At 56.5% G+C, this 23,049-nt stretch overlaps 1 protein-coding gene across 1 annotated transcript; it reads right to left on the reverse strand.

Annotated features, from left to right (window-relative positions):
• Positions 1 to 779: 779 nt before the first annotated feature.
• LOC119090377 (anoctamin-10) lies at positions 780 to 21,413 on the reverse strand. The gene is made up of 13 exons (XM_037213175.1): positions 21,265 to 21,413; positions 18,546 to 18,745; positions 17,601 to 17,874; positions 17,239 to 17,355; positions 16,239 to 16,423; positions 15,459 to 15,623; positions 14,453 to 14,675; positions 13,277 to 13,407; positions 12,070 to 12,159; positions 10,663 to 10,839; positions 6,411 to 6,602; positions 3,255 to 3,503; positions 780 to 2,125 (listed from the first exon to the last, which is right to left on the reverse strand). The coding sequence occupies exons 1-13, from the start codon at positions 21,296 to 21,298 to the stop codon at positions 2,006 to 2,008; spliced, it is 2,157 nt and encodes a 718-aa protein (XP_037069070.1). The 5' UTR covers positions 21,299 to 21,413; the 3' UTR covers positions 780 to 2,005.
• Positions 21,414 to 23,049: the final 1,636 nt, after the last annotated feature.

A 23,049-nucleotide genomic window follows, 5' to 3' on the forward strand; every position in this document is an offset into this window, starting at 1 on the left:
ACCGAGCAGCGGCATTCGCTTCATAAGCGGACCAACTTGACGCAATGCACCAGCAACGCACGCACTCGGGATCGTGTGACAAGGAAAACAAGTTGAAAGTTTCGGCAACAGCGTGGTCATGTCATTTTTTTACTTCGCATCGTTGCGCGACACGACAGCGATATTTCGAAAGCAACGACATGGAACAGTTTGATGCCGCCGATTGCTTGACGAAAAAGCCGGGAGGAGCGGACGCCAAAAGGCCTACGGTACACCTGGATGGAAAACAGTAAGGCACAGGATAGACACAATCGGGAGAGAACGCCCAGCTCTGGTCCACACACCCACCCGGGGTGGAGATCACAGTCAGACGAGCCTGGCGTCGCGTGGAGACATGGCACCGGACGCCAGCGCAGCGCTGACCAAGGTCGCTGATGAGCCACGGGCGGCATCAGCATGCATCAGCCCGCCTGACGTCAGCACGTCGCTAACCGAGTTAGGCAACTCCTGCTTGACCTTTCGGCCGACGGGCCACGTTCAATACGCTTCTCTGTATTGGTGTGAATCGCAAAACCTGTATGACGCCTCGGGTTAGCCCGGGAAGAACACTAACAACATGCTTACTGCCTTCGAGACGCATACTTGGGCAAGCTAAAGACACAGTACTGATCCGCGCGCTCCCCATTTACACAGCGGATGCTTCTAGTTACATGCTTTGACGACAATGAGAAATCCCGCGCGAAAGAGCCGGTGCGAATCATACGCCACCGTGTAGAGCGAGTCCTCGTATTAAACGCAGCTGAACTGAATCTCCTGTATTGTCACCAAACCCAGCAGATGGCCTTGCCGAGAGCCAGCGTCCCTCTCAGAACCGCCTCTCCAGATAGCGACAGTGGAGAACCTGGCTGAAGTATGTTTTGTGTTGTCGTTGCACCCCGCCCCTCCGGCGATAGCCAATCTCGTCCGAACTCTCAGCCAATCGTGAGTCCTACTTGACGCCGCTGAGGACTGGGACGTACGCGCCTGCCGCCGCCGCGCTTGACACACCTAGTGCACGTCTTGGATCATTCCGACTCCGATTAATCTCGCCAATGCTGGCCTGCCAATCGCACAACCACAGCAGGGGTATCCAGGTGATCGCTGAAGACATTCGCAGTGGCTCATTATACGTGCCAGCCAGCATAAAGCAGCCAAAACTTTTCATCCGTCATCTTGTCGCAGCCAGTTTGTAACACACCTAGAAAAAAAAACTAGCAAAAGCCGTTGTCATGTCGACGCACGCAACCAATCCCCCTTTCTGAGCCACTGGAGGCAGCGCGGTGAAACGAGCGTAGAATTAGCACAACCATATTCTGTGATAAGTATTAAGCCTCCTTTGTGCACCGTGCATTCGTGATCCTGAGAAGAGAATACCTTTCAGTCAGCGACGCGTTAAAGCTAAGCCTCACACTACCATATGAGCCACCTGTTCCGACCAACCACACGGCGAATTTGCCCCTTTTCTGTCCATCACGCGTCCGTGCCTAGCAGACGGACCGCTCACTGCAGCCGCATATGCACAACCATCCCACTGCCCAGTCCTGCCTGGGGAAACTCGTGTAAGCGCCAACCACATCCACCTATCCTTCGTCTCATTAATCCTACGCACGGAGACAGCAGGCCCACCAGCTGGGCGCGATGTCGATCCTGGCCAGCGCTGGTCGTCCTGAGCCCTGTCACACTCCCAGCGCCCCATCCCCCTCTCCCGACACACGCACACACACCTACACCGAAAGAAGGGACCTTGACAGCTGCTCTTCCGTTTCCCACCGGCTCGGTCTGCTCTTCCCGCTCCGGTCCGGTCCGGTCCGGTCCGGTCCATTTGCCCGGCTCCGCCCGAGCCAGCTTCCTCCGCTTCGGTTCTGCGCCCAGCTCCCGGTGATCAGCAGCTGCCTCCGTCTGCCGCCGTCGCCCGGCAGCGCTGCTGGAGTCGCGTGCACTCCCCAGCACCCCGGCGAGCGCGGCCGGTCCCGCCCCTGGCGGCGCTCTAGTGATGTCGGAAGCGCACGCCCGTCTCCGGCTGGAAGCTGACGGGTCGCGCCGCCTGCTGCGACGGCGCCTTGGAGGAGAAGCGGCGCGAGAGCCGGCTGCGCGTCTCCCGGCGCCGCTGCCAACGGCGACGACGGTCACATGGCGGTCGCCAGAGGTCACAGAGCGACATTCAGGTCACAAGCACGGCCCCGAATGCCACCGAAAGACGTCACAGGTCACAGGGCGACACGTACGTCAAAGAACAGCTCCAGAGGTCACGAAGAGACCTCCGAGGTCGCAGGACGGCATAGAGATCACAGGACGACATAGAGGTCACGAAGCCGTCGCAGAGGCGACAGAACGGCTCTGAAACGGAACGGCGACAGAGGTCACACGGGGCGGCCAGAGGGCACACAGGGCGGCCAGAGGTCACACAGGGCGGCCAGAGGACACACAGGACGGCCAGAGGTCACACAGGGCGGCCGGAGGGCACACAGGGCGGCCTGGAGGATCCGTTGGACCGACGCCCCGTTACGGGTGGTCCGTTAGATGTCTCCTGCCCTGACGGTTATACACCGGACGCTCGTTAGTACGCCGCCGGAGCTTCTGCGGAGCTATCTCACTGCATGTAACGCGCCGACTGATACCGACGCACGTTTACTAACAGCGCCGCCACTGTTATTTAGACATGGGCGCCACGCGACGCCGGCTGATGCCGAAACACTAACAGACGTGAAACAGGAAACCCAAACACATTTCCGTTTTGAGGGTGGGAGAATTACACAAGCGCCACTCCCACCGAGCATCGCCACGAGCCGCTAGGCGGGCTCATATACACAAGAACGACCTGGATTTCGCCGAATGCGGAGGCGGAAGAGGCATCCTCGGAACTGTGCAGTCATGTGACTTACGCCCAACAGATTGCACGATCGCCACGTGCTACGATTTCACCAACCCCACCATACACTCCTATCAGCGGTAACGGGACGGCAGCGACCACGCACAGTGAGAGCGTGTGGAGACACAGCCCCCAAACTGCACTCTGTTCCATTAAACACTGCACACTGCATGCTCTGTCACCATGCCTTCAGGTACGCCACGCGACCCCCACACAGCCACGTGCTTACTGAGCCCACAAGGCCACCCGCCACGTACACCCAACATCCGTACAATCCATACACGAGGCAGACATCGCCCGCTTCGTTTCACTGCCCGGCGGCGTGCGGGGCAGGCAGGCCGCCGGGCGGTGGCCGCGCCCGCCTCACCTTCCTGTGCAGCTGCTGGCGGACGCGGTACTCGTGCTGCGCCACCGCCTTGCGGATCCAGTACGGCACGTTGGGCACCACCTGGGTGAGCGTCAGCTTGAGCGCCAGCAGCGTGTGCTCCAGCAGCACGAACACGACCACCCACTGGACGGACGAGAGGCCGGGCGCCATCTCGCGCAGCGTCGGCGACATGCAGAGCAGTGCGCAGTTTGTGAACACGGCCACGAAGCCGAGCACCTCGAACGCCGGCTGCCGACAGAGCCGGCTGTCACACGGGGCCGAGGCCGGCTGTCACACGGGGCCGAGGCCGGCTGTCACACGGGGCCGAGGCCGGCTGTCACACGGGGCCGAGGCCGGCTGTCACACGGGGCCGAGGCCGGGGGTCACACGGGGCCGAGGCCGGGGGTCACACGGGGCCGAGACCGGCTGTCACACGGGGCCGAGGCCGGCTGTCACACGGGGCCGAGGCCGGCTGTCACACGGGGCCGAGGCCGGCTGTCACACGGGGCCGAGGCCGGGTCACACGGGGCCGAGGCCGGGGGTCACACGGGGCCGAGACCGGCTGTCACACGGGGCCGAGGCCGGCTGTCACACGGGGCCGAGGCCGGCTGTCACACGGGGCCGAGGCCGGCTGTCACACGGGGCCGAGGCCGGGGGTCACACGGGGCCGAGGCCGGGGGTCACACGGGGCCGAGACCGGCTGTCACACGGGGCCGAGGCCGGCTGTCACACGGGGCCGAGACCGGGGGTCACACGGGGCCGAGGCCGGCTGTCACACGGGGCCGAGACCGGGGGTCACACGGGGCCGAGACCGGGGGTCACACGGGGCCGAGGCCGGCTGTCACACGGGGCCGAGACCGGGGGTCACACGGGGCCGAGGCCGGCTGTCACACGGGGCCGAGACCGGGGGTCACACGGGGCCGAGACCGGGGGTCACACGGGGCCGAGGCCGGCTGTCACACGGGGCCGAGACCGGGGGTCACACGGGGCCGAGACCGGGGGTCACACGGGGCCGAGGCCGGCTGTCACACGGAGCCGAGGCCGGCTGTCACACGGGGCCGAGGCCGGCTGTCACACGGGGCCGAGGCCGGCTGTCACACGGAGCCGAGGCCGGCTGTCACACGGGGCCGAGGCCGGCTGTCACACGGGGCCGAGGCCGGCTGTCACACGGGGCCGAGGCCGGCTGTCACACGGGGCCGAGACCGGGGGTCATACGGGACCGAGGCCGGGGGTCATACGGGGCCGAGACCGGGGGTCATACGGGACCGAGGCCGGGGGTCATACGGGGCCGAGGCCGGGGGTCATACGGGGCCGAGGCCGGCTGTCACACGGGACCGAGGCCGGGGGTCATACGGGGCCGAGGCCGGAGGTCATACGGGGCCGAGGCCGGAGGTCATACGGGGCCGAGGCCGGGGGTCATACGGGGCCGAGGCCGGGGATCACACGGGGCCGAGGCCGGGGGTCATACGGGGCCGAGGCCGGGGGTCATACGGGGCCAGGGTGCACGGGGTCATACGGGACCGGGGAGTCGGGATAATACGGGGCCGGCGAGCCGGGGATTACACGGGACCGACGGGACCGGCGAGCCGGGGATTACACGGGACCGACGGGGCCGGCGAGCCGGGGATTACACGGGACCGACGGGGCCGGGGAGCCGGGGATTACACGGGACCGACGGGGCCGGGAGCCGGGGATTACACGGGACCGACGGGGCCGGGGAGCCGGGGATTACACGGGACCGACGGGGCCGGGGAGCCGGGGATTACACGGGACCGACGGGGCCGGGGAGCCGGGGATTACACGGGACCGACGGGGCCGGGGAGCCGGGGATTACACGGGACCGACGGGGCCGGGGAGCCGGCCGACGCCGGTCACACTCTGAGCCGACACGCGGCGCGGGAGACCCTCGTGGCAGGCGCGCCGGGACAGCCGCGTTGTCGCGCCATGTTGCTTCATGTCACACGCTCATACACCTGAGACGGGTCGAGCACTGTACGCGCGACACTGGCAGCGAGCGCCAGCCACGCTCCACCAGGGGAGGGGGGGGGGGGATAGGTCGTGTCGCAGGTGGCAGTACATCCCACACCTGGTCCACCGCTACCGGGTCCAGCGGCTGAGGCCAAAAATAGCCATGACGTCCACGCGGGCAGGTTGCAGGTTCAGGGTTGCAAAGTACTGATACTGACAACTCGACAGCCCCCCCCCCCTTCCCCGGCTTCTATTCTGAATAACTAAGCAACTAATGATTCATCACGCCACGGTGCTGAGGATTCGCTTTTCGAATGTGCATTAAATTAGCATAAGCCTGTAAAGCAGCACGAAACTTGACTCGGCAAAAGTGAGATGACTGGCCTGTTGCCGACCGACCACCCATAAATCACATGATACACACACGAATACGAAACGCAGAAACGTACTGCATAATCCATAAGCCAACCAGCATCTCATTATTACGTGGATACGGCCTAATAAGAAGACGATTATGGCCACATCTTGCGATTGAAACCATGTAACAAATGACACCACATACGACATGATATAATATGATGTGTAATGACATAACAATGACACCACATAACCACGCAGGCCGCTCTTTCCATTGCGAACTTTTCATATCCGCGGTTTTTGCATCAGAGTTGGTGCCAGCGGCGAGAGGTATCAGCGTGAGCGTCAGTGAGCATGAGCGAGCGGCGCTCATCCCTCTGCCCAGAGAGAAACACGCTCTCCTTTTGTGCGGAACGGGTCGCTGAGAGGGTTTTCCATCGGACTACGATGCTCACTTAGCCTGCCATGCTGTGGGCCCAGGCCCAGCAAGAATAGTGTACCCTGACGTTATTTATGCATTCATGAACTTGTGCCCTTCACCGCACTAATCACAATAATTGCGTGAAAGAGTTTAGTGGGGCAGTGCTACGCAAGGGATAAAGCCTACGATACAAGGCAGCAGACCAATCAGGGATGTTACTTCACGCATTTTTGTGGAGTAGGCGGGTCCCAGTTATTCCGGATGTTCACGTCAGCCTATAGCGATGCATGGGGAGAACAGCATCCGAGTGTTCGCAACGCTACTGGAGCTGGCCCTCTCTCCCCCTCATTTTTGGATAGCGCCGCCCCTGGCACTGACCGCACGGCGTCCCTGGCTCGGCGACCGCTTACCATCCAGGCACCGATGTTGCGCACGCTCTTGGCCGGCGGCCGCTGGTACACCTTGCACAGCTTGAAGGCGTCGGCGCGAATCTCTAGCAGGTTGTTGAAGACGGCCCAGAAGGCAGCCATCGGGAAGACCGACGAGAAGAGGAAGGCGTAGCCGAACTGCACAAACATCTCCAGGTAGTCGTCCGACGTGTCCTGCGCCGCACGCCGCCAGAGCGTCACACACGCCGCTCGCGGCTCCCGGCCGACGGAGACGCGTCACAGCCAACCTAGTGGCCAACGGTCACGGCTCGGCCGAGGACGGCTAGCGAAGCTGCTGCGTGGTTCTCCGCGAGCTCGACAAGTCCTTGCCACGAACACAAACACGAGAACGCGGGGCGTGCGTGTCCATTGCTTACATGTGGCATATCAGGAATGTTTTGTCCCTGACCACGCGTTTCAAGAACTTCGCCGTGACCTGTGCGGAGCGACATGACCATCTGTAATTAGAAACACGCACAACAGCGCGGGACGCGGCTCAGAAAACCTGCATCCAAGTACGAGATATCCCAACGGATTCCGCATGCCTCCCCCGTCCCACCCAGCCACACACGCTCCCGTCGCCGGCCATATGCCGTAAACCGGTCTTCACGGGCGCCAGGCGGTTCCGGCACGCATCAGGGGTGAAAGCCCTCCGTTTAACTCGGGCTTGATCCCGGCGTGAAGCTGTGGCGCATTATCAGCTGTTCAGCGGCCATCGCACACTCGGGCCTTCACGTATGCCAAGACCTGTTCCATGAGTCTTAACTGAGGAACTGTTGGAAGGGTTATTAATGCACGCGGTGACGCGCATAATAAGCTTCTTGAGCTGTGACAGGCCGGACCTTCCCGGAGAGCGCCGAGACCAGACTGCGTCAAAAGAAAACGTGATCGACGCTACGGCACCCATCAATCTGATAAGGTCGACGCCAGTTCTGTGGGTAACCCTGTTCATGGCGCTTCGGTGCACGATGGTATTTAGCCATTCCAGAGCTCGAGAAGGCCGCCCACACGCCCACGCCCACACACGCAACTTTCGCCATTCAACTCAATGACTGCATCTCCGTCGCCCTTCACTGTAACATCCCCGGGTTTTCAGCATGCTGCAGTCTGCTTCACCTGCCCTTCAGAGGCCCGCCCCCGGGTTTTCGGCATACTGCAGTCTGCTTCACCTGCCTTTTAGAGGCCCGCCCCCGGGCTTTCAGCATGCTGCAGACTGCTTCACCTGCCCTTTAGAGGCCCGCCCCCGGGTTTTCAGCATGCTGCAGACTGCTTCACCTGCCTTTTAGAGGCCCGCCCCGGGTTTTCGGCATGCTGCAGTCTGCTTCACCTGCCCTTTAGTGCCCCCCCCCCCTCCCCCCCCCCAGAGACCCTTTCCGCCGGCCGTATTTCGGGAATATCTTACACCGCGGTACATTCGAGACATTGCTGCGATATGTCAAACCCTGTAGATGCACGCGTCTGCGAGCGGCCTGCTTGTTTGAGCACGTATCTCTCCAGTGCAGGTAACTTCTGGGTGGGCAGCTGGATGGCTGGGCGCTCACTGCCCCAGCTTTTCTCGTCAATGGGATCCTCACCTCTGGATGTGGCCGCGGGAACTGCCTCGTTGTCTGGTGGGGGGGAGGGGGGGGGGAGGAGGGGAACTAGACCCCGAAATATTGGTACAATTTTGGCATAAAGTTCATGACGTTGCGCGGGAACGAGGCTACGCAAAACGCCCCTGATCCTAATCTTATCTTGGACAAGTTAAAAACGAAAAACAGACAAACGAAAAAACCCCGCGCTAAAGTCCCTGGCCCTCTGAATATCTGGCTCCAGGTGTAACGTCCATGGCGAGACTGACGAAGGATTTAACGGCACATGTCTTTCTTCGCTACAGAGAGTCGGATACAATTCGCCAACAGCCTTCCTGTGGGGCCCGTTCAGTAAGCTGCTCTAATGCTTTTTTCGTAGACGTACTAGAACGCGTAAATATCTACATCCACCGCCTCCACGACGCCAAATACGACATTTCTAGCTTCGTGCAATTTTAGTGATGGGCCTATGCATTAAGGCTGGCGGCGACTCAAACCCTAAAGCCACGCGTGTTTAACACATCGGTCAATTTTCTATAGCAGTGTGCACACAAGCAGAGGAATGGGCACTGTTTTCGTGTACCCGCCCCCCCCCCCCCCCCCTAAGCATGTCCCAATGAAGGAACGCACCAAAGAATAGCGTAGCTTTCCTGACCTCGGAGAAAATTCCAACGAAAGAAAGGCTTAGACTCCCAGAACTCTTCTTGCGTCCATCTGGTGGCTACAACGGATGAAAAGCTCTTCGAAATAGGAAAAGGGCAACACAGCACAGTACACCTTATACGAGCCTGGGAACGACAAGGTCACAGACAGGGATTGGTCAGAATACCTCCACCAAGCTGAACTTGTGGAGCTCCTAAGTCACGCTACAAACGGCGGCAGACGCAAAAAACATCTCGTGGCCGCCCCACCCCCTAACGGCCTGCAGTCGCAGCGGCGAAAAATCACACGTGAACAATCTCCTAAACGAGGCATCGGCATACCTGGTGACCTCGAGTAGGTCGCCTGATCACGGCTCCAGCGCCACATGCATGCAATCGACACATTGTCACCAGTTGCTGAACTTCATTTTTGGTAAATGCATTTGATTCATGCAACAGGAAAGTGTCGCCTTGCACAGTTATTTGAAAACAATGGAATCACCGGCCGTAACAAGCGGGGCAGCACGTGACACTCCTGGATGACCGGCGTCCGCAGCGGCCGGCCAGGCCAGCGACATAATGGGCCCGCCCTAGTTCCATTTCTGTGGGGAGAGGGGGAGAAGATGGGGGTGACAGATGTCAGCCAAAATTTCTCGACCGCAGTGCCATCAATGGCGGATCCCGAGTTTGCGGGATAGCGAAACAAAGGGAGCGGCGGGCCATGCCGGAAGCATTCTACACATTTCGATGAACCACTGGTCCGTTCCTTCAACTGAAATAACTGTCATCTTTTACGAGGTCAATCGGTTCTCGTTGGGATGATTTGTCGCAGTGTTTCGTGGCAGCGTGCGAATGCTTGAATGGCACGAGCTGGTCGCAAGGGCAGCGGGCAATCTTCAAAATATCTTCGTTTATTTGCACCACACTGGCAGATATGTCACGCCCCGTTTTCAAATTCTTTGTATCGAAATGAAAACAGTGGTTGAAAAATCACCGCATTGCTCTAAAAAGTGTCTGCTTCGACTTTAATAGTAGCATAAATGACCTTATTTCTCGTTCAGTAATTAGGCAAAATAGATACATGTAATGATATTTTAGCTCTAAGTCTTTGCCGAAACAACTTACAGCTGCAAAAATATCTTGAAAGCTTAGCGAGGAAAAATGGCAGCAGTACTGTTCTTAGGTGCATGCAATGTTCCTTGCAACTGCACTGAAGGCCTTAAGTATGCTTTGATTTTAATCAAATTCTAACATTAACTTGTTCAAACATCTTCTTCTTTCTTTTGCGTCAACAGATGGCAAAAAAAATCGCATGTATTTTTGTTTGCTTGCGTGAGTATACTTGAATCACGCTATGAGTTGCCAGATAAGCAAGCAATTCAATCTACAGTGTCGTTGCCTCCTAAACTATGCTTGATGTCGGACTCAATGGAAAAATCGTGAAAATTTTGTCATTTCAGATTGTGACAACAAGCCAACAGCCTGTTTGCGACAACCCGCCGTGCAAGCGGTTGATCCAGTTCTGAAATACTGAGAGACGGGCGAAAGAGACGCGGAAGGGCCCCACAAGAGCCTAAGCCCCAGCAGCTACACCACACAAGCTTAATCCCGCCACGGACAAGCTGCAGACGAAATGGTCACGGCCGAAGTCTCGGCATTCCCGACGAGAAGGAACGCTGCGGAGTTTCCCTTAAACGTCAGGGGTCTCAGGGCGGGAGGGGGGGAGACCGGTCTATTGATGGCGACCTCAAACTGCAAATAGCTGCACACCGCGCCGAAGCCGAGTTCCTCGTTCAAGATGGCCCCTCTCTCACGGGAACGCATGCAATAGCGGAGTCCGACAGAGCTACACCAGCACCAACTGTCAGTCCCCTGGACAGACCGAACCAGGAGGCCGGGGTCGGAGCCCGCGGCGCAGTCGGCCGTCCACGCTCGCACCAACTGCCAGCCCCCTGAACAGACAGAGCAGGGAGGCCAGGGACGGAGCCCGCGGCGCCGCCGGCCGTCCACGCTCGCACGTACCGGGTACCGCTCCAGCTGCAGCTGCTCGTTGACCATGAGCACACGCGGGTCTTCCGCCTCCAGCGTCTTGACCCGCACGCGCGCGTCGTCGGCGTCCACCGCATCGATGGCGCGACTCTCAAACAGCTGGCGCGTCAGCTTGTGCTCCTTCAGCTTGGTGACTACCTTCTCCTGGACCTGCAGCACGGGCGGACGGCGCCACGCTCAGCGCCGCGACTTCAGCCGCGCTGGTCTGGGTCACGACACGAGGGGACATCACGGTCGTTACACACGACACGCCTTACGTCCATCGCCGCGAACGGCCACAGCCAGTCATCAGTCGGCCACAGCCAGTCGTCAGTCGGCCACAGCCAGCCGTAAGTCGGCCACAGTCAGTCGTCAGTCGGCCACAGCCAGCAGTCAGTCGGCCACAGCCAGTCGTCAGTTGGCCACAGTCAGCCGTTAGTTGGCCACAGTCAGCCGTCAGTCGGCCACAGTCAGCCGTCAGTCGGCCACAGCCAGCCGTCAGTCGACCACAGTCAGCCGTCAGTTTACACTGCGCACCAAGGCGGCAGTACGGCTACAGCAGGCTACAGCACGCTGCGCTGTCCTCCTCCACCAGGTAGAGAAAGGTTCTAGGCGAGGAGAATGTTCGTAGAAATGTATACATTTACGCAGTGGCTGCCATTAACTGTGTGCAGGCCACGTGCACCGAAATTTGATACACACGAATTGCACTATTCTCCAGCTGGGAGTGAGCGAATTCGGACGACTGTGAAATTCTTACGTTGCGTGCTAATAGCTTTCCCACCACCCAAAACGCCGAAAACATCTGAGCTGCGGGGATCTTAACAACCATGACACTCCGGCTATCCGACGATCACAGCTGTGATACTTTATCACGTCCACCAATTGCCTGGACAACGGAAATATGTGCGATGAAGGGCACACGCACATGCCCAAATTACTTGAGCTGAGAGCGTGATAAATCTCGTCATGCCAATTTCATGTAAAGCGTTGCAAGTTGAAAACAACGATTATCAACGATTGTCATCGATTACGATACCTACTACAGGCCAGTTTGGCGATGATGTCCACAACACAGTGACTGCGATTTTGAGGTCATATCCTGCTACATCAACATGATGTGTCGCTGTCGCTTTTCGTTTGCGTTTACTAGCCTACGGACCAGTGTTGGTGACGACTGTCGGCTGGCCCCTCACCTTGGACCAATGTTGGTGACGACTGTCGGCTGGCCTCCCACCTTGGACCAGTGTTGGCGACGGCTGTCGGCTGGCCTCTCACCTTGGACCAGCGTTGGTGACGATTGTCGGCTGGCCTCTCACCTTGAACCGGCGTTGGTGACGACTGTCGGCTGGCCTCTCACCTTGGACCAGTGGTGGTGACGACTGTCGGCTGGCCTCTCACCTTGGAATACGTGGTGCGAATGACGATCGGAAGCAGAGCCTCCTGGAAGTTGTTGACCACCTGCTGAATTATCAGCATCACGGCCAATTGCTGAAATAGACACGCCCAACGTCACTGGCTGAAGCTGGCCACCGATTTGATTAACTGCACCGCCACACCAAACACTATCGACTAACACACAAGCTGTAATTGATGCAGCTCAATTACACATGGTCCATATTCTCAGCACAATTAGGATAACCAATCTTTTAAACATCGATTTCACTGCTCAAGGACAATGGGTCCACAACATCAACATACGCTACTAAGTGGCTTGTTAGCTTTGAAGCTTTGCAAGATGCACATTTGATTATACGCCTTTTCAGTAGCCATAGCCTCATGTGTGACTGCTGCCGTCACTGGTGGCGCAGTATCCTGCACACCATACCGCGCTGACCCAGTGACACACATGGAGCGTGTGGCGTCACTGGCGGCGCAGTATCCTGCACACCATACCGCGCTGACCCAGTGACATACATGGAGCGTGTGGCGTCACTGGTGGCGCAGTATCCTGCACACCATACCGCGCTGACCCAGTGACATACATGGAGTGTGTGGCGTCACTGGCGGCGCAGTATCCTGCACACCATACCGCGCTGACCCAGTGACACACATGGAGCGTGTGGCGTCACTGGCGGCGCAGTATCCTGCACACCATACCGCGCTGACCCAGTGACACACATGGAGCGTGTGGCGTCACTGGCGGCGCAGTATCCTGCACATCATACCGCGCTGACCCAGTGACAAACATGGAGCGTGTGGCGTCACTGGCGGCGCAGTATCCTGCACATCATACCGCGCTGACCCAGTGACATACATGGAGCGTGTGACTGCCGCCGTCACTGGCGGCGCAGTATCCTGCACACCTGTGCCATACGTGAAGCCATCGAACCCCCTCCTGAAGACTAACCAATCACAAGACCCATGCGCTCCCATGACACGTGTGCCCGAAATGGCTCTACACCCATGATTCTGTCTCATGCGATTACATCCCTCATACCTCCCTGAGACAAAGCTCCCCGAAACAGCGAGGGACAACGGAAGACATAGCTTCTCGTGCGAACGGACGGCAGAGCCTGCAACGAATATCCACATTGAGCGATACAGCCAGATAGCTATGGCCTCAGGCCACGTTGCTATCCGTCGCAACTCAACACGGTGTACTCACGCCTCTCAGCATCTCCAGGTCCTGCATGTAGAAAGCGATGTAGAACAGCGACATGAAGCTGTTGACGAACTCAAAGAGAGCCAGCTTGATCACCCGATAGTAGTCAAACTGCTTCTGCGTGCGATGGTTCTCTGTCGACGAGCGCAAACCGTTCAGGTCCCGAAAGCCCATCCAGGCGATCATGGCAAGTCGCAGACACGCCACACTGGTGACCAGCAGCAACCAGGCGAAAGACCACGTGGTTAACGATCAGATGCCGAAAGACCGCATCTCAAAAGGTCGCAAAAGGGCAAAAATCGTGCGGGATAAAACGAGAACCTATGTTATGGGATTACGAGAGCATGGATAGAAATCGCACGACAAAAGATCGTACGGAAGAAAGCCCGTACAGGATCAAAGTCGCAGCGGACAAAAACTCGTGCGGGTGAAGATCGCATGCCAAAAGTACAAGGCGAGGACGTTACAGTACAAAAGCCATAGCATAACAATGTTCATCCCGACCCTACGACGTTGTACACTTCACCGTCGTTTGACAAAATTGGATACTCGACAAAAATCGTGCGGAGCAACGGCAGCACAGTGATGCGCGTTTCCCAGCTACCGCTTCGCAGGGGCACGCCTCGTGGCCAGTGCCGGAACGATAAACGGCAGCGCCTCCCCTCAGGCAGTGTCTTGTCTTGGTCTGCAGTTTTCCCGCAAAAGCATTGCAATCCGAAATGCACTCATGACGCAGTTTTCCTAACGACCTTTATCCCATACGACGGCGCACGTTTCCTGGCGTTTTTGTTACCTCGTATGGTATTTTTGCTGCTTTCTCCTTACATTTTTACATACGATTCTTTGAGTATTTTGTCCTTTCCAATTTGTCCTCATGACCCGTCGCCTGCCTTCTTCCATGCCACATCTGCTGAACAATCCTTACCCTATAGTCCGTGGCGGTCACGTCCCAAACGCCTCGAAACCCAGAGCAACTCTCGTTTGGATGAACCACAACCGCCCATGGCACTTCAACGAGTATACGCAAGCACAGATTTAGTCCACCACGACCCGCCCCGGCTACGAACAGCCGCTTGCTCACCCGCCCTGCTTCTGACATGACCCTCGCCAGCGACCGACTTCTGCCGCCTCCCACGCGCCTCGCCTCACGCCAGCAAGGCTCCTCGCCGCCGGACTCACCCCACTCCGTGAGGAAGGTGGTCATCTTGTTGTAGTACTTATTCATGACGAGCACGGCCACCGAGTACACGACCGACGGCAGCATGATCAACAGCGCCGCCAGGTTGCCGCCGTACTGGTCGCGGTGCAGCGTCAGGTACTCCTCCACCCAGAAGGAGACTAGCATGAGGTAGAAGGAGCCGAACAGGCACACCCCGACCGTCGGGATGGACACGGCGTACAGCTGCCGGCGGGGAGGCAGCTGTTAGAGACGCTGGTCGACGGCCCACGGTATTCGCTCGCCGCTGACGTCAGTCCACGGTCAGCACCGCAGCGCGCCGGCGTCAGAAGCAGCCAACAGACGGCGTGTCAGTCCCCGCGGCGCCCGCCCTTCCTGCCAGGGTGAGAGGCAGGCGACGCCATATAGCCTCAGCAGCTGAGTGCGTCGTAAAGCCCCAATGACAGCAACATAAACAACAGACGGCGTGGCGACAACAGCCCGCTGACCAGCTCCCAAGCTCGCATCCGGTCACCGCCCCAACATCTTGCCAGCCTACCGCCGCACCAGTCCCCAGCCTGCGGTGGCCGCACGCCCGCGCGCCCTCCACGTGCCCGCGCCAGACGTCCGGGGCGGCGACGTCCGACGGCGCGCGTGACGTGCGCGGAGAGCGCTTTAGCCGCCCACCACTGGCGGAGCCGGCGGCCGGCCAGGCCCAGCCCAGCCCAGCCCGGCCCAGCCCAGCCCGGCCCAGCCCAGCCCAGCCCAGCCCAGCCCAGCCCAGCCCAGCCCAGCCCAGCCCAGCCCAGCCCAGCCCAGCCCAGCCCAGCCCAGCCCAGCCCAGCCCAGCCCAGCCCAGCCCAGCCCAGCCCAGCCCAGCCCAGCCCAGCCCAGCCCAGCCCAGCCCAGCCCGGCCCGGCCCGGCCCGGCCCGGCCCGGCCCGGCCCGGCCCGGCCCGGCCCGGCCCGGCCCGGCCCAGCCCAGCCCGGCCCGGCCCGGCCCGGCCCGGCCCGGCCCAGCCCAGCCCACCTTGAGCAGCGTCTTCCAGCGCGGGTAGTAGGGCATGTAGCGGCCAGTGATCTCGTCGCGGATCATCTCGCCGCGGTGATTGGCGCGCGGCTCCAGGAACGACATCTGCGTCTTGTCCATGACGCCCCACACGTAGGCCAGCTCGTTACACTTGCGCTTCCACGCCTGCGGGGCGGCGGAGGCGTGAGTGACGGCGACGGTGGCGCCGGCACGCGGTCGGGTCGGAAGTTAGACGCGTCGTGGCGTTTGGGCTAAGTGGATTAGGGGGCGCGTTAGACCAGCCAGGCGGACGACGCCGTATGAGACAGGGCACCGACGGCACAGCGCAATTCGGCGCGTGTGCTCTGGTAATGCATGTGGCGTCAAGGGATACATGGCTCTCCCTAGGATAGACAACACAAAATTCACCACACCAACTCCGCAATAACCTTAGGTGAGGCATCCAAGACATGCGAACATGTGGATGTCACGTTTCTACATCTAAACATTTATACATCAGTAAACAAGTTGGTTTATCGTGGCTCAGGTCACGTTCGTCTTACGCCATAACGGACTACGATGCGTTAAGACGCCTTTCTGACGTCAGTATAGCATGGAAAATGAGCATGAAACGGCGACGAGTAAAAAAGACCCAGAAATCAAAAGGGCGCAGAAAACAAAAAAGACACAGAAAACCCCTCCCAATAAAAATATTTTAACCCATATGTTTTGCACAGTGACACAAAGCATGTAAACAGGCCAACAGGCCGATACCCGGCTGAGGCCAAACCGAGACCGCACCTCCAGGAAGACGGTGACCCAGAGCATGTTGAAGAGCGAGTAGAGAGCGTACTCGTGCAGCGTGTCGACCGAGAAGAACAGCTGGAGCAGGCCCAGCGCCGCCGGACCACACAGCGCCGCCGTGTAGAAGCCCAGGAACGAGAAGTACAGCGCCACAGACTCGCCGAAGTAAGCACGGATGTCCTCTGGGGCGGGGCGGCGGCCGGTATGAAACGAAGAGTCATGCAGGACGTCAAGTTGAGTTATGAAGATTTTGCAGGGGGCGGTGCAAGCGTCTCACAGTGAGCACATCTAGGAAACTTTGTTCATTTTCAGAGCGCAGAAGCCTACGTCTATTTTCGACGCGTTAACTGATCTGGGCACGTCCGTGGGTGCCAATGCGAAAGAGGGAGACACAGGTGAGGGAGGTCGTCGTTATCGTCACTGGGGCTTTACGACTCACTCAGCTGATGAGGCTGTATGGTGTCGACGCCTCTCAGCCTAGTAGGAAGGGCGGACACCGCGGTGAATCGAACCCCGTACCTCTGATTTCCCAGACATTGTGTTAACAGTGGTTGACGCAGGCGCGTTAACAACTGCACTATCAGCACCATCAGGTGGCGGAGGGGAAGAAAGGCATGACGGGTAAGAAACATGAAAACTGCAAAGACTACACCCAAAATCTATTTTGATGACCTAACTTCAACATTACACCGATGCCAAAGCTTTCCCCCAGCCCTGAGCGCTGAGCCTTGGACAAGGCTCCTTTGCCACAAGCCGTCTGGGCATCCGCTGCCGTCCCAACGGTCCAGCGGCTGCCTATTAAAGGTTGCCACTTTCCCGGAAAAAGGAGCCCTGCATCCCAGCACGACTTGGAGAGCACTGCAGAGTTGGCCCCACATCTGTACCAAACAATCAGACGGCGGCGTCGGAGCCAGGTCAACGGGCTCCGCGGCACTAAGCATCTGATACCAACGCTGCCCACAAGCATCGGCAATCCATGTGCAGAGAATGCGCTCACCGAACGGCTGACGCTGGAAGAGGGCGGCGTACCAGGACTTGCCCAGCCGGTCGAGCTCCTCCTGGTCGTGGGTGGGGAACAGCTGGACGATCACCTTCTCCTGCAGCAGCAGGCGGGCTGGGGGTGCACGGGCATCGGTCGTCACCTTACCGCGCAGACAGGGAGTGGCAGGCACGGTCTGTGGGGGTCTTCGTCACCACGGAACCGGACCAGCACCGGCAGCACCACAGTGTGTCACATCGCCTGACACATCCAACCTCACCGTCACGCAGCGACTGCAACACTCCAAACGCGCTGTTTCACAACCCCGCCTCCTCCCGAAATATCCCCCCGCCCTCCCCCCCCCCCCCCCCGATACTCACTGACACTCTGGCCGGGGTAGAGCCGGACGGCCGGATAGCCGGGCAGCCGGTCCTCAGCCGTGCGCGCGCGAATGTGCTCCAGCTCGTGCAGCACGATGCGCTGCTTCTCACACATCGTGAGCAGGCCATCGACGCCGGCCGGGCCCAGGAACTCGTCCAGCTCGGCGCACGTGAAGTCGCGCAGGTAGCCGTCGCGGTCCTTCTTGCGCATCTCCATGCGCTCGGCCGTCTCCAGCAGCTTGATGCGCGACGCCGTAAGATGCAGCACCAGACCCTGCCGGCGCGGCGGGCGGGGCGGCGGCGGGATCAGCGGGAGGGGCGCCACGGCAGCTGCAGTCGGCGGGAGGGGCGCCACAGCATCGGCGCGAGGGGGCGCCACGACAGCTGCAGTCGGCGAGAGAGGCGCCACGGCAGCTGCAGTCGGTGGGAGGGGCACCACGGCAGCTGCAGTCGGCGGGAGGGGCGCTACGACAGCTGCAATCGGCGAGAGGCGCCACGGCAGCTGCAGTCGGTGGGAGGGGCACCACGGCAGCTGCAGTCGGCGGGAGGGACACCAAGGCAGCTGCGAATCCGACCGCTGTGGATTGTCCGTCCGAGGCTGGACTCCGGCCCAACAGGACCCTTTCCACTATGAGACACCAGCCTGTTCCGGTCAGACAGAGGCTGGTGCACGTCTCGCCCAGCGCCTACCAGACACCAGCTCCGATCGGTCTACTGACCTTGCTCGCCAACTACGGCACACAGACCTATAGGAATTTAATAACTTTGATATAATGGACTTCCAGGATTTCTAAATAATTTCTATGTCACTCGCGAGTTAACCTGACCACCTATCACCTATCATCGCTTCCACACAGCTTCCGGGTGGCCAGAGCACCAGTCCATTCTCAACACCACCCGGCCAGAGAAGACACGTGCCAGCGCAGCAGGCGCCGGTCGACCGACCTTGCCCTGAAGCTGGGGCTGGGCGCTGACGAGTAGCTCCGCGCCACCAGTGCGCCGGCGGCCCTGCACGCGGCTGATGTACCAGTCGACCGTGGCGGCCGGTACGCCCGCCGCGAACTCCAGCACGTACAGCGTGGGCGGCAGCGACGCCGGGTCGCCGCGGATGTCGATGTCGTCATCCGTGTCGGTCGGCTCCATCCCTGGCGGCGGAGGCGGCGCCGGTCAGCGGGGCTGCCGCTCGCGCCCGCGGGGACGGGGAGCGGGCCGTCAGAGGACAGGGCGGCTGGGCGCACAGGGTGGCTGCTGCTCTTTCCAGTGCACACGACGTCAGCTGGAAAGGCAAAAGTAGTTGAAGAGTTTATAAGCTCAGAGGAGCTACGAATAATGATACCAATCATAGTGTATGCTTCTCACTGTCCTCATCGAGTCAGGCAGCAGGCAATTGCAGCGAATGTGTAGCATTACATCAATATGTATTGGCTTTCACACTCCGGAGACCTAGTATCAAAACATGCAGAAATGTGCACTGATTTCGTGGGGTGGAAAGTATGATTTCAACCATCAATACTGCTTTGTATGTGCTTGAAAAGCTATCCTTGGCATGTTGTATCTTATTACACTTCTCACTCGTAACTTTTGGTACAGTTTGAAGTGCAAGGACTGCTCTAGACAACTTAATATCACTACTTCGTAAATAGTGCTCGATAAGTCAATTAGCAAACTTCAGTAATATGCGTGGATAGTAAATGTGCTCACTGAGTCATCGCTTGCTTGCGTCATGGAAATACGTCATTGCGTGCTTTGGTTGCGTTTGTATGACTGATGAGTCGCTGCCAAACTGGCCGTGCGAAATTTGCACCGTAGTGGACAGGCACACTCACTTGTAGACATAGTACTGCATCTTGTCAGAGAGGAATCGCACTAATCGGTACGTTGTTTGCATACCCAAACTTCGTCATATGCCCGTGTTTTGGCTCTTTCTCGCACTGTTCTCGTATAAATGAAAACTTTGTTATCATAAAAAGTTTTTAAAATCAAAATATTTTATATTGCTTACTTGCATTGGTATACTTAATTTATGCACTATCCCTAAATACTTCGATTTCTAGTCTCATTTTCGTAATATACCATGTCACTGTCCGTGCTTCTGCATATTACATCACACAAAACGTGATTCGTGTTTAAAATTTGCATGAGACGCATCACTTGATCTAGGGCCAATTGAACTCTGCTGATGCCAAAAATCATGCTGGTGTACATTTAATGCCAATCAATCCATGATATTTCTTCAGGTGGCCTTGAGCACTGCATGGCTAATAAGGTGCCAATATTCCTGTCGGCTTTTTTGATGCTATGCAGGCCTGGGTGACCTTGAAATAAAATGCACATACCAGATGGCACAAGGTCAAGGCATCAAGGTCAGAAGCAGAGGGTTTTGAGTCCCTAAAAAGGCAGGGCTGTGAGCTGCATTAAGTGATCTTTAAAATGGCCGTCTCAGCTCAAAACCACATACAAATGTGCAACACTCCCTTCAAGCACATTGAATTAAAGTTGCCAATCTGGAAGGCAAGAATATTCGGCAAAAAACTACACAAAGGTCATAAATATTCTCAGCACGATCCCAAGACCTTTATAAAACCCTGAAGGTGGCAAACATGAGAGACATCTAATAACTGCAACAACATCTACATTTTGTCATTTAAGAATGTATTCCATCACTGTTCATTGTCACCTGACTAGCATACTGTCATGTCCCACTGTTCATTCAGAGTAAGGACATCACATTTTGCCTGTAGGTCACTAACATGTGGATATTGGTCAATCCAAGTATACCTGAATTTTCATGAAGTGAAATGTGAATCTCAATAACTTATTACATCCATGAAGTAACAGACTTTCAATCATACTCATTGAGTGGAATAAGAAAAATGCAATAGATCTGGTACATAAAAAGGTATGATCAGGTTGAAGAATGCTCACATCATGTCAGGTCAAACCCTTCACTAATGAGAGCTGCCAGGTTAATTTGCATATTCCAAAAAGCTTATTGCAGATACATGTTTCCCAGGTAGTTATAATCCAGCCCTACATTGTACCTGGAATGAACTATAATTACAGTTGTCTGGGTAAATATCATACTAGTAAATATGACATGATATGAAAATAAATGACATCACCTGGACAGAAAACATAAATCTACATGAATTTCAAAAAAGACAATCCAAAGGCAATCCAAAGCCAGGCAGATAAGTATGGCCTGTGGTGTGCATGGACCTGAGCCTGGCAGAGGTAGCAGCTTAAAGCAGGGTCCAGGCCAGGCAAAGGCAGTGTTTAAGGTCAGTTTAAACCATAGGAAAGGATGGACCATGCCAAGTATTGTGTGGCAATTAAAACTTATGCTCCAAAATTCTGCCTTCAACCTGGAATGGCATTATGGATGGAGGAAATCTTGCTCACATGACAGGCACTACTTGGCATGTAATATGAACCCTGAAATCTATCCATTCTGAAGTCCAAATTGAATCTAAAAAATTATGCAACACAAGCTCCGGCAGCCCACACCTCAATTGAGTTGGACTGCTCTTCCACCAGCATGAAAATTGTGCAATTTAAAAACCATGGGACATGACATGAGTCTGTATCCAGTCTCAATATACGCTCAATAAAAACACAACTCCAGGGGCGCACAATAACTTCCCAGCTACGCATCGTTCACTACCTTCATGATCCTCATCCAGATCTGGCAGAAACATGCTGCTCAGCTCGGCAGAGCAGTGCGTAGCACCTTATTAACGCAATCTGTCTTAAAACCCTCCAATAAAGTTATAAACAGATGTCTCGACCACCACACCCGTACCCCAACGCCAAACGCGGCACCACCTGGCCACGTTATCAATATAGCCACCGCCCACGAAGCAAAATTCAAGGTCGCTTTTGTTTACCAGTAATTAATGTAACGAACCTGGTGGCAAAATAGTAAACCAAGGTAAAATAAATTGCATTATTCAAAATAAACCTATCAATTGCAAAATTTGTTATTTATTTAAAAATTAATTTTTAGCTCTATAGTTATTATGCAAAATTAAGGCAATATTGTCGCTTTTTGCTTAAATACTGCTTGTGTCCTTCAGCTTTCAAAGTTAAATCGGTGCGGTGCAGTGCCGTTTGTCGCCGTCGAGCCGTTAATGACGCCTGTCACTTGCACTCTAACCTACTGCCACCAGGATAACGAAAGGTTGCCATGTTTCGTTATCCTAGTGGGTTAAAAACGTAAGTGTTGTCACACTGGGGCGGATCCATGATTTCGTCAAAGGGGAGGCACGAGACGTTGTCGGACCCCTGGAGCTTGGGGCCCCCCTCCAAAAAAATCCTTGCATTTTGGTCCGTACATTTTAAGACAAGTTGTGTGTAGCGTATATATATATATATATATATATATATATATATATATATATATATATATATATATCTATATATATATATATATATATATATATATATATGTGTGTGTGTGTGTGTGTGTGTGTGTGTGTGTGTGTGTGTGTGTGTGTGTGTGTGTGTGTGTCGGTATGTATATACGCATGTATGCATTTACTTGTTCATTCATTTCATAAATACGAAAACCCATCTCACTGTGTATGGCCTTATAAAACCAGGCGTGCTACGTATGCATACACATAACTCACTCCCCTTCTACAGATCCTGTTAAATGCTGTAATTTTGAGGCTAAGTGTTTTGGAACAACAGTCACAATTAACTCGAGTTAGCGGCTAACAACCATCAAAACCAAGCATGGAATTGATTCCTAGCTTGCGTTTTTACGGCTAGCCAGCTGGGCGATGTAATCAGTTGACGGCTAGTGACTAGTGCAGATTTTTTCCTCTGTTATAAAGAAGTAAAACACATCCTAGCATTCGAAGTATGTTAAGAACGTGATGCACTAGAATAATAAGCATCACACTCTCAATAGTTAACGAAAATGACACATACGACTATCGGCGACATGTAAAATTACGTTCGGCAATTGGCGCGAAAAAATTCATCGGCGCATATTCCACCGCTGCTCTGAGGCGAAGGCCAGTAGGGACGAAACCTGAGCGATCATGGGTGTCGCAAGAGGCCAACAAAGTGGCTCCTGTCAACAAGTATAGGGTCCGCAGATCTAGCAAAAATAGCCCAAGACCAATGTGGTGGGCCTATGAACGACTGGTAGTGCCTTGGCAGGCTGACATATAAAGCCCCGGCCAGAGCACAGAACCTTCCAAGCGAAGGGGAATTATCCAAGACCATGAATTAATACACCTGCGCGCTCAAGAGTGCGCGGGCGGGTTAACCACCACGCCATAGGAGTGAAGAGTCCTCCGCATATGAAACAAAGGGAAGAGCCCTCGATCAAAGTAGATGGCCCCTGAGCATCGAGAGTCTCCGCGCCTAACCTCTTAAAAGCCCTAGCGAACAGCGCAAGGCCTTCCAAGCAAGCAGGAAAAGCCAGAGACTTAAATGA

Source organism: Pollicipes pollicipes, unplaced genomic scaffold, assembly GCF_011947565.3.
Source record: "Pollicipes pollicipes isolate AB1234 unplaced genomic scaffold, Ppol_2.1 Scaffold_3087;HRSCAF=3621_pilon_pilon_pilon, whole genome shotgun sequence".
Taxonomy (NCBI): domain Eukaryota; kingdom Metazoa; phylum Arthropoda; class Thecostraca; order Pollicipedomorpha; family Pollicipedidae; genus Pollicipes; species Pollicipes pollicipes.